The sequence below is a fragment of the Narcine bancroftii genome, chromosome 1 (genome assembly GCF_036971445.1).
Source record: "Narcine bancroftii isolate sNarBan1 chromosome 1, sNarBan1.hap1, whole genome shotgun sequence".
NCBI lineage: Eukaryota > Metazoa > Chordata > Chondrichthyes > Torpediniformes > Narcinidae > Narcine > Narcine bancroftii.
The window spans coordinates 265,557,248-265,576,928 of record NC_091469.1 but is presented as its reverse complement, the minus strand read 5'-3'; the positions used below and the strand labels follow the sequence as shown (position 1 = coordinate 265,576,928).

General features: G+C 37.8%; 1 protein-coding gene across 4 annotated transcripts in view; it reads right to left on the bottom strand.

Moving 5' to 3' along the window:
- The window catches only part of pde3b (phosphodiesterase 3B), a 151,695-nt gene extending 132,404 nt beyond the window's left edge, over positions 1–19,291 (bottom strand). For 2 of the 4 annotated variants that reach the window (XM_069897623.1, XM_069897630.1), the window contains exon 1: positions 18,327–19,291. In XM_069897623.1, the coding sequence (XP_069753724.1) occupies positions 18,327–19,202 (876 nt within the window). In that variant the 5' untranslated portion in view covers positions 19,203–19,291. Of the gene's footprint in view, positions 1–7,575; positions 7,736–18,326 lie in introns of those variants that run through there. The other 2 variants (XM_069897645.1, XM_069897655.1) reach the window with 2 other exon arrangements.
- Between the last annotated feature and the right edge of the window lie 390 nt (positions 19,292–19,681).

Here is a 19,681-nt window from a genome sequence, read left to right as displayed (position 1 = left end):
GATACCTTGGATGAAATATGATTTAAGTGTAATATATCTTTTTGACTTTTAACATATATTGTTATGCACTGTATTTTTTGAAGATTTTCACAATTTGCAATTTTTTTTGCTCCAAATATCAATTATTTTGGATTTCACAGTATGTGAGCAATACAACAAGGAATATACAAAGGAAAAAATCTGCTCCTCAAACAAAATGGTTATCAACTAAACTTTCAAACAAAATATTCATACATAACTTTATCTCCACTCAGACCAGCAGCCTTTCAACAATGAAATTTACAAAATTTAAAAATATCTCAAGCCTAGTTTTAACATGACAATGGTGAAAATATAACACGAACTGTCCAAACTATTACCGTATATTTCAGCATACAAGTTGAGTCACGAAACCCCAAAAAAACTCTCAAAAATGGAGACTTCAAATTCAGCTCAAAATCCAATCTATGCTGATCCAGCGTACAAATCAACCTTTGATAAATTGATTTGGCAAACAAGTCGACCCTTGAAAAACCAAAAAGCCCAACTGCAATAGAGTTTCATTGAAATTTTTTATTGAAAACAACACAATTAGCGTCCTTCAAAATCACTCTTGCTATCTGGCGTAATACCAGAATTTTCCTGTTCATGAAATGATTGCATCAGCCTACTGTAGCCAAAAATTCATCACCGATGTCTGGGTGCGACTTGGCCAACTACAGTGCAAATGTTCTTGTTTTGTTTCAGGTGACTATGTCACAATCTTGTCTCTGTTCATGTACCCATTCTGTAACATGATTTTCCAACTCTGGTCAGAGTCTGATTCTTATTTCTTAAAGTCTCTTTATTCCTCTAATCTCTTATCAACTTCTAATGCATATCAAATTTTATTAAAACAGCGCAGTTTTTGTTTTCTTGGCCATTTCTATCGCTTTCAACTTCAAGTTCACTTCATATTTTCATTGTGTGCTGCATTGTGTCAACAGACCCTCCATGAGAGCAATAACCTCCAGCCAATGCCCAGATCAATCCGCGCGATCTATGGGGGGAGGGGGTGCTCACATACAAGCTAGTCAACTGCCCATCTCAGGCATCATGAGCTTGGTGGTTGGGGGGGGGGGGGGGGGGTGGGGGGTCGTTGACTTGTTTAACAGACAACAGGGTACCTCAGGCAGCCAGAAAATTGGGTTCAACTTGTATGCCAGATATAACAAAGCTGGAAAAAAAGGGGGGGGGGGGGGTTTTGACTTATATGCTGAAATGTATGATAATACAATTTTAAAATATTTTTCAAAATATATTGTTTAATTTGCCACAATTGAGCAAAAAATATAAAAATCCAACTTTTAAAACATTAAAACGGATTCCTTTTTGAGCACCAAAAAATAGATCAAAGACAAATAACAAGTGGACCTCCATCAATAAAAATTTTTGGCGTTGTTTGAGCAGAATTGATGTTTCATTGGATACATTTACAATGTTTCTAAAATCAGACATTTTTGAAGAACGTTGCATGTTATTTTAATTAAAATGATTTTTGGTGGAGATCATTTGCATGGAAATTATGGAATTGGTCTTTCAGTCTTAAATCTGGTGTTCCCCCCCTCCTCCCCCGAGAGATTTTAACCAGTGCTGGGTGTTAAAGCTTGGAGATGGTGGATAATAAAAAGGTATTACATTTATGTAACCATCTTAAATGCGAGAACATCATTTATTAAGAACTCTGCAATTGTTCATTATCAGTTGTGACTAAGAAAAAATGATTTGCTCGATATTTCAGTTTAATGCAATATTTGTTTTCTAATTTGTCCATGCAGAAATAATTATGCAATTATACCTTGTTGTCAAGAACCCCAGTTCAAGTTTATTCTGGTACAATCAGACAGAATTGCTGGAGCAATGTGGATACATTAAACAAAAATAGCAAACCCTGGATTGAAAAATTATTTGCAAGATATTTTGTCTAATTCACTGGGGGGGGGGGGGAATATCAATTATTTCTGCAATATAAGAGGAATGAAGGAGAATGAAGGGCAAAAATAAGCATCAACTTCATACAGTGACTTGATGACATACCATATCTCAGGTAATGAAGTAAAAGAAATTTTGTTGCACAGATAGCATATAATAAAAGCAAAACACAGGAAAAACCTGGTGGGTAGAGAAGCAACTGTGGAAACAAAATGTAAAAGTTGACTTTTTAGTCAAGGTACTGCATCAGGATAGAGAGAAGAGGAAATATTTCAAGCACACCAGACTAGTCTTCAGTCTTTAGTACCAGCTCCCTCATTCAATAACTGCTGATTTATTTCATAACCACCTCTTTACACAAGACCTCATATCCCTTACAAACTCTCCAAATATCTGACCTCTGTCCTGAATGAATGACCAAATTTGAATGGATGGAAAAGTCTCAGATTCACTCCTGCTGGGTTTCTCACTTTCATTCCAATCACTTATTCTTCAGCTGCAAGACATGGCATCAGGCAAGCAACACCACAAAGTGATATTTGGTTCTGGACACAAAGTTCTGCTAAACATCATTCATCCCTCTTGTTCTGTAAAGTACAATAGGAACTTGTTAAGTGTCAATGAGATTACCTCACATTCTGCCAAACACAGAATATGGACTCAATCGACTTTTCTTAAAGTCATTGATTCTACAGATCAATTTGGAAGAAATTCTTCTCAACTATTTGATAATATCCACTTATTTTTCAGTGCCACAAATTAGTCCATCATGTAACAAGTACTACTTTCAGAGAAACCAACTTCAATATATTCTACTTATTTTACTCTACTTGTCATGAATTTGAATTGAAGTTCTCTCTGTTCCTGCCATGCTCATTTTACCATTTTCCAACCTTTTACAATCACAAATTATATGTGATTGAAGTCAATCTTTTTTTTTTCTTTTTTTTTATATATACAGGTACACCCAAATTGCTCAGACTCCTTCAACAAAATCTTCCTTTCAAATCTTATCCATATTACTAGTTGTCACATTGAATGCAATGGCAAAACCTGTCGTCAAAGTTACTTTTCAGCTGCAAGACACGGCACTAGGCAAGCAACGCTATTTTTATCAATCTATACTATCCCCTGTATTATCATATTTTCTACAACACCAACTTGGTTAGCCTCCCATAACATCATAATGGTCTGTGTTCACCTTCCCTCCAGTTTTTGCTCTCATCCAAGCAAAATGCAAGAACCTTTTACCTGATGGCTTCTTTTTGAGTCTGCTGCCTCATTCCAAGTCACATATTCCTGCCCCTTTTGAATAATTGGTTCTGCACTAAGTAATTTAAAAGGACTTATTGTTTCTTGATCCAAACTTCATAGCATCTGATTCCATCTTTGCAACTCAGCTGAAATTTCTCCTGCTTTAGACATTTACTGGTGATGGGAGTACCCTGGATATCAATGGCTCCCATTTGTTCCAACATCAGCTGTTCTGCCATGGATGTTTTAATTAAATTACATTAAGTTATGAACTAGCTATTTTTAGTTTAGCAGTTTTAGTTAAAAAGCAGGTAACTTGCATGACAGCTCAAAAAAGTGCCAGTTCAGGTTTCCAATCAAAATAAAAAACATTTAACCAATTTTTTTTTTAAACTTTAAATTATATTAAAGTTTAAAGTCCTTGTCTTACTGATCCCCTTATTTACAAGTTCACATTTTAGATACGCTACCCCCAGTTAGTACTGCAAAATATTTTAAAACAGTGTCCTATGAAATTAAGTTCCACAAATCTTGATTTAGCTGGTAGCATTTTCAGCTGACCAACTTTGTCGAGTTAGCTAATTAATTTAAGTTGACATGCAACTTACTTATCTTGTCACATTACTAATTCACCACCATGTATAAAAATGACTTACTCAAAATCCCAGTGTCTGCAGACTTTCCTTTTTAACTTCAAACATAGCATGAACAAGGTGCTAAACCTCAAATCAGTCAATTGATGCAATGTCTCACAGGTGGTATGAACAAGCAGCACTCTCTTAATCATGACATGCTTGTGAATACCTAGATTCCCTTTCCCCACCCCAAAACCATTCAGCTCCAACCCTCTTGACAGCCTTGATCCAATCATGAACCAAAGATATGAACTGCTGTTATTAACATTAGGGCATTATTTGTCTGAGTGCCATTAAGGATGCCTTGCAAAAAACAACATAATGGGCATCTAGGGAAAATTCTCCAAAGGGAGATAGTCGTGGTTGTTGCAAACCAATCAATGAAGCTTCACAAATATTGTCACAGAACTTGCAGTTTCTTCAAACCAGCCATCTTCAGCTGTTTCAATGATTTTGCCTTCCATTGAAAACATCAGATCTCATGAGTGCACAAGACCATCCTTTTTTAGTTTTTATAAAAAATATACTATTTTATGTCACTATGTTCAGGTACATAATCTTTTATCCAAAATCCTTGGGACCAGACACTTTTTGGAATTCTGATTTTTTTTTTTGGGGGGGGGGGGTCCTGGAGTTGTAAATTCACCACCTGTGTGAGCTCCTCTACATTGTGAAACCAAATGCAGCAGGCTGGGTGACAATTTTGCCAAACAGCTGTGCTGTTTATTGGACCAAACCTTAGCTTCCTGTAGACCATCAATTTTTATACAGTACATCAGTCCTCAGCCTCACCCACTGTAAAGACTCAGCTAAATGTCAACTTGAGAAACAGCACATCCCATTTCTCCTGGTCAGCCTCAGGCCTAATGGCATGAACATTTGAGTTTTCTAATTGTAGGTAACCATCATTTTCCATCTCTATCTACTCTTGTATTCAATATTTTCCTCTCTAATTTTTCTTTCCCCTTCCTAATCAGTGGCTTCTCCCTCTGCTCGACTCCACCTCACATCTTCTGTCCAATCACCTCTGGGCCCCTCCACCAGCTTCTTTCCCCCCTTTATTTGTAATTTCACTAATTCTATGTTTGTCTTGATAAAAAGGTCAACACTCAAACCATTCTGACCATTTGTACCTATGGATGCTGTCTGACCTGCCAAGTTCCTCCAGCATTCCTTTGTCAACTCATCCCATCATCATTACTGGCCAGAAATTCAAAGTGAACAAGCCACACAAATCGCATGGCCACAGTGCCAACAGGAGGATTAGCAAGCAGTCAAACACCTTGCCTTGAGACTATCTGCATTTAACATTTTGGTATTTTCTGAATTAGCGTCACAACAAAAACATTCAGGATGTTCAAGACAAAGCAACCAACTTAAATCTGCCACCTTAACCATTTATTCCCACAACCATAGCTATTGTATGCATCATTTGCAAATAACACATCAGTTATTTACAGAGTTGCTTTACCTCATCTTCCAAACCTGTGAAGTCCATCACCATGACAGCTGATACACCACCATACAACTGATACATAGGTGGTGGAACACCATCACCTCCAAGTTCCACAAGAAAAAAATAATTCCAACTTGGAAACATGTGATCTTTCTTTCATTAACGTTCAAATTCTGGAATAGTTTACCCAAGAGAATTGTGCAAGTATTACCATCACAAGGAATGCACCAGTTCCAGGCAACAGCTTATCGCCATCTTCTCAAGAGCAGTTAAGGATGAGCTGTAAACACTGCCTTGTCTATGGTGCACACAACCGAAAATGTGATGTTACACAAACTGTTCTATATTTTCAGGTCCTGGAAAATGTGTTAACAATATGAACCTGATCTTTATCAAAGAGTAAAAACATAAATTAAACCTTCAAAGCAAATGAAACAAATCATTTGCATAAAAATGATAAAAATTCCTGAATCCCTGATCTTATCTTCAAAAATTAACACCCCCATCAAATGACTGATCAAAATGCTGAAATTTAAAACTGTGGGCTGGGACATAAATGAAATATCAAAAAATCTTTGATGGTCTTTACAAGAGAGACATGGAATGACATTTCTTCTTGTGAGATAATCTAGAACTTGGGGTCACTGTTTAAAAATAAGGAATCTTCCATACATGGAGTCACCCATTGAAAGCAGTGATGAGGATTTCATCTTTCAAACTCTTTCTCGAAAGTTGCCAGAAGTAGTCTTAAAATATTTTTCAGACAGAGATTCATAGGTTCTTTATAAGTAAAAAAAAAAATCACTGTGGGAATGCAAAGTTTGATTTTACATGGCATAGCAGGCTTGAGGGGTGAAGTAATCAATTCCTGTTCCTAATTCCAAAATCCAAAATTTGTGCATTTGGAAGAGTTTAGTGTAATACTTGTCACATTTACAAAAGGAAAGTCTTCAAAGAAAAAGTTAAAAATTAAACACGACCTTAAATTCCATCAGAAAAAAAATAGCAGATGCTGGAATCTTAAGCAAACAAAGAAAATAGAGAGGCTTAGCATGTCAAGCAACATCAATGGAGAGAAATGGACAATGAACTTTTCAGGTCCAGACAGACCTGAACTGTCCATGGATGCTGCAAATCCTGTTAAATCCCTCTGGCTTTTCTGTTTACCTTAAATTGTGCATATATTACATTTTGGACCATTGACAGATAGGTTTTATAAGTTGATTTTCAGTTATACACACAAGAGTGTATTCAAACTTTATATAAAAATTAGAAATTATACCAATGCCAGTTTTAACTATTATGCATTCCAAAAAAATCACTTACTCTGTGATGGAATAGTTCCACATTTACTGATTACACTGCTGAGAAAAATTTTTTTTTTTTTTTTTTTGCTTTTTTAAAAAAAAAATTCTCAGCAATGTACACAATAGCAAAACAAGTTTAACCAAAATGATGCATTCCTCTTTTCAATCCACATCAACGGATTAAACAATTAACCATTAAATCTATTCTTCATACTGCTTACAAAACCCAATAAAATGTTGTTCCAATAACATTTAAAAGAAAATACCTCATTGCATCAGAGGTTACTCATTTAGCTTTTGCATACTTCAAATAGAAAATATTCAAAATTTATCTGTGAATAAATTACAAAAAAATATTGTCTTGAAAAGGGAGACTAATTCAATAACAATCTAAAATTTTGAAATGATCAAAAAGTACAAAAAGCATTTCTGCCACAATCAATTGGACAGAGCCCCCAACCCATCTTTGTATTGGACAAAGGAGAAAGCATGCTACTTCATGCACATAAGAGTTTTGAAACAACAGCAGGAGGTGGGTGCCATATGGATAGTTGATAATTTAATATTCTGAAGGCAGTAGCAAGCTATTGAATGTAAAGCAAGATATACAAAAAAAGAATAAAATGACATTTAAATACATCTTTCAAAACCTCGGTAGGTTCCAAAACTTTGTGTGACCTATTATGAACTTAATTTGGTCATTGCTACATGACAGGGCAAATGAAAAATAAGGTGAGAATGAAGTAATATTTAAATTCTAAGCATGACTTCATATTAATGGCAAGAATGTTTTAAATTTCATTGTATAAATGTTATTTTTAAGATAATATAAATGGTTGATGAAAGTCTACCCAAAAATAACGTGAAAGTAAACTTAGTGTGAGATGTCCTTAAAAGAAGTTGGCACAGGTTTTGGATTAGTGCATAAATTTGGTTTACATACTTTTCAAATTTGGATCATCATAGAGGTTACCTTTTTTCTTATGAAGCACTGAAGTATTTTCTTATCAACTTCCTCAGGGCTAAAAATTTCTTATTGGTTAACCAACGATATTTGAATAATTTCCATTGGGGAATGATTCAATTTGTTGATGCAAACAATCAAAAGGAGTTCTTCACTGTTAAGATGAAATCTGAAAATGTGAACTTGGAGACATCAAATCTGAAAAACATGTCACTCAAATCATCTTATGCCACCCACTTTTCAAAGCCGATGAACAACTCTCATCCCAACCATATTATCATGCACATATTTGAGTATATGAAATGCAATCATGGAAGTCTTTTTGCATGTCATTTTTACTCTTTCCCAATTCTGCACTGTCTGCATTCTGCCTTCTCCATTGCTGCAGAGAGGGCAAACACAAATTATCTAGTTCCAGCTTCCCATTTATGCTTCCTCATCTATTATCACCTATCGATCCAAGTCTCACCCCTTCTTTCCCCCATCATCCCCTCATCATCTGGTTCCACCTCAGCTCCTATTCTTCCCCACTTCGCTTTACGCAGCTATAGACTGGAAAAAAAATTTCAGGCCTGTTGCAGGCTCTTGGCATGAAACATCAATTTACACCTTTTCCCTCCAAAATTGTCAATTGACCTGACAATAACAGCATTCAGCTTTTGCTATCAGTGAGGGATGAAGAAACATAATTGAGCAATCACTCAAATTTTACTGCAAAATACAAAACACAAACCACTTTAATAATTTATTCACATCTTCGAAAGTTTACCTGGATTCAGACAAAGCACCTGCCTTTTTGAATTCTAAAAATTTTAAGAAACTGCTTGGTAATTATCTTGATAACATGAAAATAAAATTGTATTCAAAATCTAATAGATGAAGAAAAAATGCTGGGAATGTGGTATGTAATTCAGTTCACAAATATACAATTATTCCAAGACCATTTACATTTCACCTGGTCTTTATAAATTGTATTCCTTTCTTAGTTTCTCCTTCAACAACTCAGCTTCTCAATTGAGTGACAAAAAAAAAGTGTCCAATTTATATAGCCAAATGAAATATTATTATCAACCTTGAGGAGCAATCAATCAGTCATCTTCTCTGGTCATAATCTGGTTACTCCACTCAACATTCAATGAATAATGAATCAAGATGTTGGGAGGGTCACATTCAACTCCAATTTGATCAAACAGCAATAACGATTTTTTAATTCTAGTTTTCTTTTTGAACAGAAATAGAGTCCAAGTCACAGGCATTCTACTCCTCCTTAATTTTTAATAGCACCATTTCCACCTGAACACATTTATATACCAACAAACTTCAATTTCCCATCTTATTCAAATAGACCAGTATTACTTCATATTGTTATTCATTATACAATCCTGCATTGTACATTCAAACCTTTCACCCAACAAGCAAAACATGTTACTGATATGATCAAGCAAGAGAACTAAACTTAAAAACAATGAGTCAATTTATAAAGTTAGTTTTATCAAAATCTACAAATAATGCAAATAAATTAGATTTATGCAAGTATTTTAATTTCAAGATATGGCATTGTAAGAGGCCCTTTTAGCCCACAAACTTGCACTGCTCAAATACACCCTTGTGACCAGTCTGGAAAGTGGGAGAAAACCCAGAGCAAACCCACGTGTGCACAGGGAGAACGTACAAACTCCTTATAGACATTGCCAGATTCGTACCTGGGTCACTGATTATATTAACCATGCAACCAAACTTTGCAATATGACTACTCTGATGAATTGCATGACTGACAGAGGATTTCATGGAAAGTTTAAGGAACAGAATCCATGGTAATGATACGTAAATATAAAAATACAATTTGAAAATTCATACGAGAATCCAACAAGTGATCAATCAGATCAGCCAAAATTGATGAAAGAGTATGTAAATAAGGCTTTTTCCACAGGATTTCAATCAGATTGGAAGGTGGGCCAAGGAGTGGCAAATGGAATTTGACAAGTATGAGTTGTTGCTCTTTGGTATGTCAAACCAAGGAAGGAATTGCACAGTAAATAGCATGGCCCTGGAGAGTCTTATGGAATTGACAGATCAAGGGGAACAGATGCATATTTCCTTGAAAGTGACAACACAGATAGACAAAGTGGTGAAAGCATTTGGAACACTTGCCAAATGAAAAGAGAGTACAAATGTTAGAGAGTATGGAATCTTTTGACTGTTGTCAGACCAACTTAGAATATTGATCTTCTTTAGGGAAAGAAATATATACATCCTATCCAATGTGTCCTATTTGACTCTCAAATGTTCTTTAAAATTACCAAGCAAACCATCTAATAAAAGAGTAATGAGGGACAACCAAGAAATATGCGAGACAGGTGGTTAGCGTAATGCCTTTATAGCACCAGCAATCAGGGCTGGGGGTTCAAATCCCACGCTGTCAGTGAGGAGTTTGTACGATCTTCCAGTGTCTGCGTGGGTTTTCCCTGGGGGCTCAGCTTTCCTCCCACCATTCAAAAACATACCAGGGGTGTGGGTTAATTGGGTATAAATTGGGCAGCACAGACTTGTGGCCGAAATGGCCTATTACTGTGCTGTATGTCAACATTTAAATTTAATGCCATGGACAAAACAGTTCTCCAGAATGGATGAAAAATAAAAGAAGATTTATTTCTACTTTCAAGAGTACTCAATGTAATTGCTTTTTTAGTTCTTGTTGTAAAAACAAGAAATTCAAAAACAAAGGCACCATGCATAAGAGAAGCTGGCTTCACAAGAGTTCAGGTATTTGCACTAGAGCAGATGGCAACCAAACAATTTAAAAACAAAATATATATTGCCTTCATGATTTGATAAAATGCATTTGAATGTCTGAATAATGGTTTGGCTCCTTCTGCAATATCTGGATACTCCACCAAAATGAACAATGATCAATTGAGAAGTGACAAAGTATTGTGAGAATATTGAGACACTGGGCTCACTTTGATTTTATTCTTCTCAGGCCTTCACTGCATCACAAAATTATTGAAAGAAAAGCAGTGGCAATTAACCAGCTGAGGGAGTCACAATCTGGTCCTCCTGCTTCTAAAAGATGCAAACACACACACACACCAAAGTTCAATCTTGTTTTAAATTCACTGCCAAATTGTCTTGATTATCAGTCAAGCAGGAATAAAATTCAAGCAGGAATAAAATGGAATAAAAATTTAACATGACAAAACACTAAGACAGTGGAACCAATGATACAATTCAATGAGTAGCACGATTTCATCAGCATATTGTTTCAGTCCCATTGCTTAACTAAATTTGATCCAATTAGCATTTCAGATATGCTTTAAGACACCAAACCTGAAAAACCTTACGTCAACCAATGATAGCAGCTTTTACAGACAGGCTACAAAAGCCACATTTGTAGCTCTAGCAGATAAATGCCCATTTTCATTCTTCTATTTAATATTAAGAAGTCGTAAAATAATTTCAGTTCTAGAGTGAATTTAACAACCAGAACACATTTGTAATCAAATCTTCTACATTGAAAGTTACTTTCTCAAACTGTTAAACTGAGGCCAAGAAGCTAAGAATTTATTTATCCACAAAAAGAGAATCCAGAAATACACATCAGCAGTCAAATAACAATGTCTGCAGATTGTGTGCAATATACAATCAAGCAGTCTGCTTTCACATATCTCCATAAAAACAACTGCAAACTAGTTGGAAGCCAAACCTTAGCTGAAAACTATAACCTGAGATATCAAACTTTAACAGTCACACCTGTTGCGGTAGCTTTGGATGCAGAAAAGGCTTTTGATAGACTAGAATGGGATTTCCTTTTTAAGGTATTGGATAAATTTGGTTTGGGACAGTCCTTTGTAAATTGGATTAAAACATTTTGTGTTAATCCAAATTCAAAAGTGATAACTACTGGACAAATTTCAACTTCTTTTAATTTACAGAGACCTAGCAGACAGGGTTGTCCCTATCACCACTGTTATTTGTATTGGCCATTGAACCTCTTGCAGAGATGATGAGATGGGATGTGTTTATTAAGGGATTCAGAGTCGGTCATGAGGAACACAAAATAAGTTTATTTGCAGATGATATTTGATCAAACCCAAATCTTCTCTGAGACAATTCCATTTCCAACTGCAAGAGTATAGGCGAGACCTGGATTATAAGATAAAATGGGTCAAAAGTGAAGTTATACCATTTTCAAAAGAGGATTATATGACTTGCCAGCAAATTCAGATGGCCAAACAAAATGGGAGTAAATATTTGGGGATTAGAATAGATAATAACTTAAAGAATTCATGCAAATTGAATTACCTACCTATACTTCGTAAGGTCAAAGAGAATTTTAGGAAATGGATGATGATACCCATAACTTTGAATTCTTAGAAAAATATTAATCTTTATACAATTAACTCTTACTATCAATGTCTCCTCCAAACATTAAAAAAATTTGGGGTACCAAATTGGTAAAGAATGAAATAAATGGATTCGGAATTTTTTAATGGAAGGGCAAGATGTCCAGAGTATCTACACAGAAATTAACATGGAAATATGAATTAGGGGAATTACAACTGCACAATTTTTATAATTACTACAGATCAGCTCAAATGCATTTTAGTGCATCTATTTTGAGGAGGGAATTACGCCATCATAGATTAATATAGAAATGGAGAAAATTGGAGAGGAATCAACTAAGACCTTTCTTTATAAAAGGAATGCAAGATTATTGCCCGGGATTAAAGATATACCATTATTGAAACATTTAATAGATATATGGGGTAAGATACAGAAATTGGAACAAAGGGAGCTATATGAGCACACACCCCTCTATTTCAAAATAATTTAAAACCCCTTTCTCAAGATAATAAGCTCTTGAAAATGTGATGTGATAAAGGAATTAAGATAACAGAAGACTGTTATGAACAGGGTCAGTTAATGTCCTTACATATACACACACAGACACACACACAAGATGGGTAATAGGGGTTAGTTTTTCCTTGCCATCCCTTGTGACCTCACCAGGTATAATAGATGATACTTGATAGTCAAGTTCTTTGTACTTTTTGACTTGTCCTCCTGCAATCCAATACTGATATTATTCTCTTCATCCTTATTCCTATCTTTTCTTTAGTATGTTATTATGTTATAATATGTATAAGAAATGTTTGATTTTTGGGGTTTGGGATTAGAGAGGGTTTAGTTTTAAGGGGAGGGGGTACATTTTGGTTTTTGTCAGTAATAACTTGTATTAAAATGATGGATGTATACAGATTATATATATACACATGTATGCAAACTTTCAATTTTTTTTTTAAGTCATAACTTTGTGAAAAATCCAAATGTGTAAACAGGTAAAAGGAAAAATATGCTGAGTGAGGGAGAGAAAGCCAACTGAAAAGCTGACTGGAGATGAACCTCAAAGTTTTTTTTTAATTTAGCAAAAATGTTGCAGCTGAACACTCAAATGTCAAGGACAAATGGAAGTGGGATGAACAAAGCCAATTGTCATATGAATACATTTGGAAAATATTAAATGGAAAAAGGGGGTAAGAGAGGAAAATCATTTAAAGTGAGAAAGGATGACCATAAATATTAACAGAATCAAACAACAATAACTCATATTTATGTCAAATGGCACGATAACTTACTAAAATGTATTGATTGTATTGATATCGTTGCTGATTTTATTCCAGAGCAAAACCTCACACAATAAATCCATTAACAATCATTGCATATGCACAAAATCAAGACAATGTCAACAAAACACTCCAATTCAAGTCCTGACAACTCTCACCAAGACTTCTGTAGATTGAGGCTGCACAGAGCAAAGAACTTAAAGCAAAGCTGGAAACTGAACTCAAAAATGAGGGAGTTCAGTGGAGCAGGCAAAATTGGGTGCTGTATGACGAAATCTTCCCACTGCAGCACTGAGAAGAAGTCATAATCCTGTAACAATTAGGCAGATATCATTTTGTTCTCTAATGCAGTCTGAAAGATCCAGGCATATGATGCAGAAATCCTCCAAGGGCATGTGCTATCTAACAGATATACACCTCTGAATTTTGCTGGAGGAATTAAGGAAATACAGCCAGGCCAGGAATTTACAGCTACGCATTAGGGCAGAAAGGACAGAGCTTCAATTAGGGACATGACATTCTGGGCTACTGAGGCAATTCCAGGTAGATTTGATGCTTTTTGCTCCAAGGGTCACAGAGCAATACCAAAACCTTCAGATGAAGAGTGCAGGGTCAAGGACGAAAAGTCAATTGTCATTACAAGCAATCTTCACACTTTTTTTAACAAGTCCTAAGCACCAGTGATTATAAAGGTGGGAAACCAAGAAAAAGATGTGCCACGAAAAAGGGTTTTAGACTCCTGGGCAACTGGCATGGTGATATTGTATGAATAAACGGTACTGAAAAATTGTGCCAACAAACGAGCTGAAGAGTTCACAAACATTTTCAATGACCCATTGCTGGAGTCAGAGGTTCCCACCTACTTCAAAAGGGTATCAATCAATCCAGTGCCCAAGAAAAGTAAAGTGAGCTGCCTCAATGACTATCACTCAGTAGTATTCATATCTATTGTGATGAAATCATTTGAGAAGTTGGTCATGGTCAGAATTAACTTGTACCCAAGACTCACTGCAAATCCTCTACTATCACAATCGCTCCTCGGTGGATACAATTTCACTGACTCTCCACACAGCCCTAGATCACCTCGACAACAGCAACACATACATCAGGCTGCTTATCATCTATTACTGCTCAGCTTTCAACACCATCATACCCTCAGTACTGGTCAGCAAGCTTCAAAACCTGGGCCTCTTGTTAGGTCTGCTTTGTTCATGAATGAGTGAGACAAACACCAGGCTGAGTCGAAATCAGGGTTCTTTGTTCTTTATTACCGGATTGTAACACTTGCGACTAAACATGTTAGTCGGAGAATGCATTCTGCCGTTATCAGCAAAATGGTGATTTTTTATACCCTTGGATACATGCTTAGAACATCATCATATCATTACTTGTCCAATGACTAAAACTGTTGCTATCCTTTCCCTGCTAGCTTCCTGCCTCTCAATCCATCAATGTCTCTCTTATCTTGTAAGTACAAGGATGCATTTACATCTTGTTACAGCCCTGTACATTCCCATCTCATGATGTTTTACCTAACAGGAGTACAAGGACACCTCCCCTTCTTGTTACTGCCCTGTACAGGGTAACTCCCTACACATTCCCATCTCATGATGTTTTACCTTACACTCTGCACCTCTCTATGGAACTGGATCCGTGACTTTCTCATCTGAAGACCGCAGTCAGCATGAATCCGTAACAATGTCTCCTCCTCACTGAAGATCAACATGAGTGCACCTCAAAGATGCATGCTTACCCCACTGCTCTTCTCCCTCTCTACATCATGACTCAGCACAATTCAAAAGCCATCTACAAATTTCCCAATGATCATCATCATGGTTGCCAGCAGAATCACAGATGGCAATGAGGAAGCGTACAGGAATGAGAGAGATCAGCAAGTTGAGTGGTGTCACAATAACAATCTTGCACTCAACATTAGCAAAATTAATGAACTGATCGTGGACTTCTGGAAGGGGAAACCAGGAGAACATCAACCAGTCCTCATCAAGGAGGTCAGCAGTGGAAAGGGTAAATATCTTACAAATTCTGGGTGTCAGCATGTCTGAAAACCTATCCTGGGGCCTTCATGTCAATGCAATCATGAAGAAAGCTCACCAGTGGCTATACTTAGTGAGGAGTTTGAAGAGATTTGGTATTTCACCAAAGACTTGCAAATTTCTACAGGTGTACCATGGAGAGCATACTAACTGGTTACATCACTATCTGGTATGGAGGTGCCAATGCACAGGACAGGAAAAGGGTAGAGAGGCTACAACAGGCATTAGTCTTCACTCCATTAAGTATGTCTACAAGAGGTCATGTCTCTAGGAAGCAACCATTATTATCAAGGACCCTCACCACACGAGTCATGGCCTCTTCTTACTGCTACAATCAGGAAGGAGGGACATGAGCCTGAAGATGAATACCCAACAATACAAAAACAGCTTCTTCCCCTCCATCCGATTTCTGAATGGACAATGAACCACAGACATTACCTCACTTTTTGTTTTCTTTTCCACTATTTTTTAAAAAAATGTAATCATTAGCAATTTTTACTCCTGTAATGCTGCTGCAAAACAATGAATTTCGTGACGCATGATCATGACAATAGATTCGGATTCAGATTCTGTTATCCAATCTGCACATCAAACTATCACGCACCAATATTCAAATGGTGATATAATAGTCCTGTCGAGAATAGGCTTAGCCCAACTTGGCAGGGAGAAGGGAACCTGTCAGCAGTTTCAAAAGCAGGTCAGAAACAAAACTGAACTCAAAAGAACAAAATTTAAGAAATACAATGAAGGCACAACAAGCTAAACAAAAGTTGAAAGTAAAGAACAGGTACCCTTATAGCATATAATTGTTGATACATAAATACATGGAGTCATGGCAATAAAGTTGATGAAAAGAGGATACAAAGAGAAGTATGGAAACAACCCAGATAAGACAAGGAATGGTACGGAACATAATTTTCAGGTAAGAGCTTAATGAAGGCAATGATAACTCAGTTTGTTTTATCTTTATTATTCTTAACTAAATTTAAGTTCCAAATTGAATCAAGGCTTAAAGGAATATTGAAGATACATAGAGGAAACTTAATTTTTCAAATAATTTCAAGTGACTAGCACCAATAAGTGGTTAAATCACCAGCTCAAAATAAAAATGTTCCCAAGATTTTATTAGAAATTAGGAAGGAAATTTAATGAACCTCACAAAGTTATTCTTTCAACAGGAACCAAAAGTGGTTAAATCACCAGCTCAGAATAAAAATGTTCCCAAGATTTTATTAGAAACTAGGAAGGAAATTTAATGAACCTCACAAAGTTATTCTTTCAACAGGAACCAGACTTCAGGAATTTAGGTAATGTGACAGTTCTGACTTTTTTTGAAAAGGAACATGATAAATAACTGGAGGCTAATTGGCCCAATATTTCTCAAGGAAAATACTGAAAAAAAATTCTGGGGACATAAATGTAGAAAGAAAAACAAGGTTAATCAAGCAAGACATCATAGATTTGTTACAGTCATATCTGATCAACTTGATCAAAGGTATTGAGAAGCAATGAGATTTGAAATAGGTGGACAAAATACTAGTTGTAAAAGTAGAAAATATATTACATAAACGGTGATTAATAGGGCACTGAGGAGTGTGATAGACAGAGGAATGTGGGAATACAGATACATAATTCCTTGAAAGTGGAGTCATGGGTGGATTGGGTTGTAAAGAGAGCTTCAGGTACACTGTCCTTCATACATCAAAGTATTGAGTAAAGGAGTTGGGATGTTAAGGTAAAGTTTTGAGACCAAACTCATAGTATTGTTACGAGTCCAGAGTTGTGTGCAGTTTTGAGCACCTAACTACAGGAAAGAAATCAATAAGATAAAGAGTGCAGAGAAAATTTACTTGGATGTCCAGACTTTAGGAACAGAGTTACAGGGAAAGGTTAAACAGGTTAGGACTTAATTCCATGGAGTGTAGAAGAATGAGGAGAGATTGATAGAGGTAGTTAAAATTATGAGGGGGTTAGAGAGACTAAATGTAAATAGGCTTTTTTCCACTGAGGGGAGGTGAGATACAAACCTGACAACATGGGTTAAGAGTGAAAGGGTGAATTTCTTCAGACAGTGGTGGGAGTGTGAAACAAGCAGCCAGATGGTAAATGCAGGCTCAATTTTAACATTTAAGAAGAATTTGGATAGCTACAAGGATGGGAGAGGTATGGAGGGCTATGGACTAGGCAAAAAAAAAAGTTCAGCACAAACTAGAAGGGCTGAAGAGGCTGGTTTCTGTACTATAGTGTTCTATGGTTCTAAATGCTTTAAATGTCTGTTTCAAAGCCCAAACAGTAATCAAATCAATTACTCGTCAGTTTCCCTCGGTCTATAAAATTACAATTCATCAGTCTCTAAAAATCATTCATATCTTCCAATATCTCAATCTTTCCTTCAACTGATTTGGTCCCAAAAGCCCAGCATTTTTCCACCATTCTAAAATGTAAATTTGGAGCCACAAGATATACCCAATGTGCTATGCTCACACTTGCACCATTGTAACCATACATTACAGTCACTCGCTCTCTTAAGGGAAAAATACACCTTTCACACACACACACAAATCAGGCAATTCTCATAAATTAGGCAATGTTCATTTGCAAAAGGAATACAAACAAGTTTTTTTTTGCTGAATCGTAGTGGTTGCGTTTCACAATAAACTGCAAGTATCTTGTGCAAAACGTCTGGATCCTTTTAAAGTAAGACGCATTCAAGTTCAGGAGCTGTGTCAGAAAAGTTCATTATCTTTGCATAATTCATAAATAACCATAAAATTTTTAGCGTTTTCAATCTAACCGAAATCGCGCTTTTGGGGAAAAAAATCCCGCCACTGAAAACGATGTTCCTAGGAGAGTGAAAAAACGTTAATGTTTCAGAAGTTGATACATTAAGACGCAATCATAACGTACTGATATCAAATGTGTTAGCAAGATAAAGGAGCTAAAAGGACATCTTGGCGACAGCGCGATCTCAAATTGCCATTGTTTATCATGTGATTAAAACACTGCACCAATATTTGGGGTTTTTTTTCCCCAAAGTTACATTATATAGGTCTTTAAACAAGTTGATTTCTGCAAATGTTACCTGCTCTCGCGATATGCAAGGCAAAGACGTCCTCCTGGGCATCTTGCTGCCCCCATAATAGCTGGTTGAGGTTTCTCCCAAAGAAACACAACTCGACCTCCTGCGGGGTTTGATCACAGGTATTTTTTCTTCTGGCGCGATCTTGCGACGGGCTTCCCTGGGAAACAAGTAATCAAAATACACAGCCACGACAGCACCCGCCATCCCAACCCCACAGGCCAGGAGGGGTCGCAGGGCTGGTGGAAGGGCGATCAAACTGGTGATGGATGCCAACCTGACCACGCTGGAGAACAGCAAGATCAGGACGCTCTGTTTCACTTTCAAAGTGGAGAGTAATGTCAACAATCCTACACATCCCAGGACCGCAGCCGGGGCCAGCAACCTGCAAAGGAACCGTTGGTCCTCCCCGAGTAAAACTTGCACCACCAAAAAGTCTCCAAGGTAACAACATGGTGGCAACGACAGAAGCCAAGCGGTGCTGCTCTCCCTTTTGCTCTTCCTTAAATAAAAGGTCAACCAGAAGAAGGCACAGCAAATGCTGAAGAGGGGGCTCAGGGACTGGAAGAGGACGGCCCACGCCGACAGGAAAGTCTGCAACGAGGAGGGGAGGAACTCTTCGTCCAGCCATCGCCTGGCCACGATGGACAGCGCGAGGACGGTGAAGGCGCCGCAGCCGCCCACGACCTGAAGGCTTGGAAGTTTGGGGCGCCCCAAGCCGAGCCGCTCCAAGCTGCACCAGCGGCAGGCGGAGAGCCCCCGGTCCTGCTTCAGCGGGGTGACGCAGCTCTTCACATAGCCGTTCCGGCCGCTCTCCTCCTGGCACTTGGCGCTGCTGGCACTGCGCGTTGCCCAATCCCCCTCGTCCCTCATCGCCATGTTTGAGGGCTTTCCCCCTACTTCGTCCTTTCGTGTGTTGTTACGCACTTGGGGAGGTTTGACCGTCTCCTCCCCCCCTCAAAAAAAAATCAACGCCCCCACCCCGCCTTCTCTTCCTCTGTCCCCACCCACCCTCCCCCCTTCACTCGGTCACTCCGCCAGAGCAAATCGAGTCATTCGTCCGGAGAATAACAGGAAACACACTGGCGGGCGGGCACATGAAACGCGGAGGTCGAGCTCGCCTCCTCCTCCTCTCCCCCCCCCCCCCCCAAACCCTTCCCCACTCTCCGGCTCCGCGAAGCCCTGTCACCGCGCAGCACCACCACCACCACACGCGAGCCTTTCGCTCGAGCTGCCGCTCAGCGCGTGCGTCAGGCGCTCGCTCGCTCCCGCCCAACGAACCCTCCTCGCGGCCGGCTGGAATGGAAACCTCCAGCAGGCCGCGCACGCCGACCAACTGCCCGCTCCCCCAAAGCAAA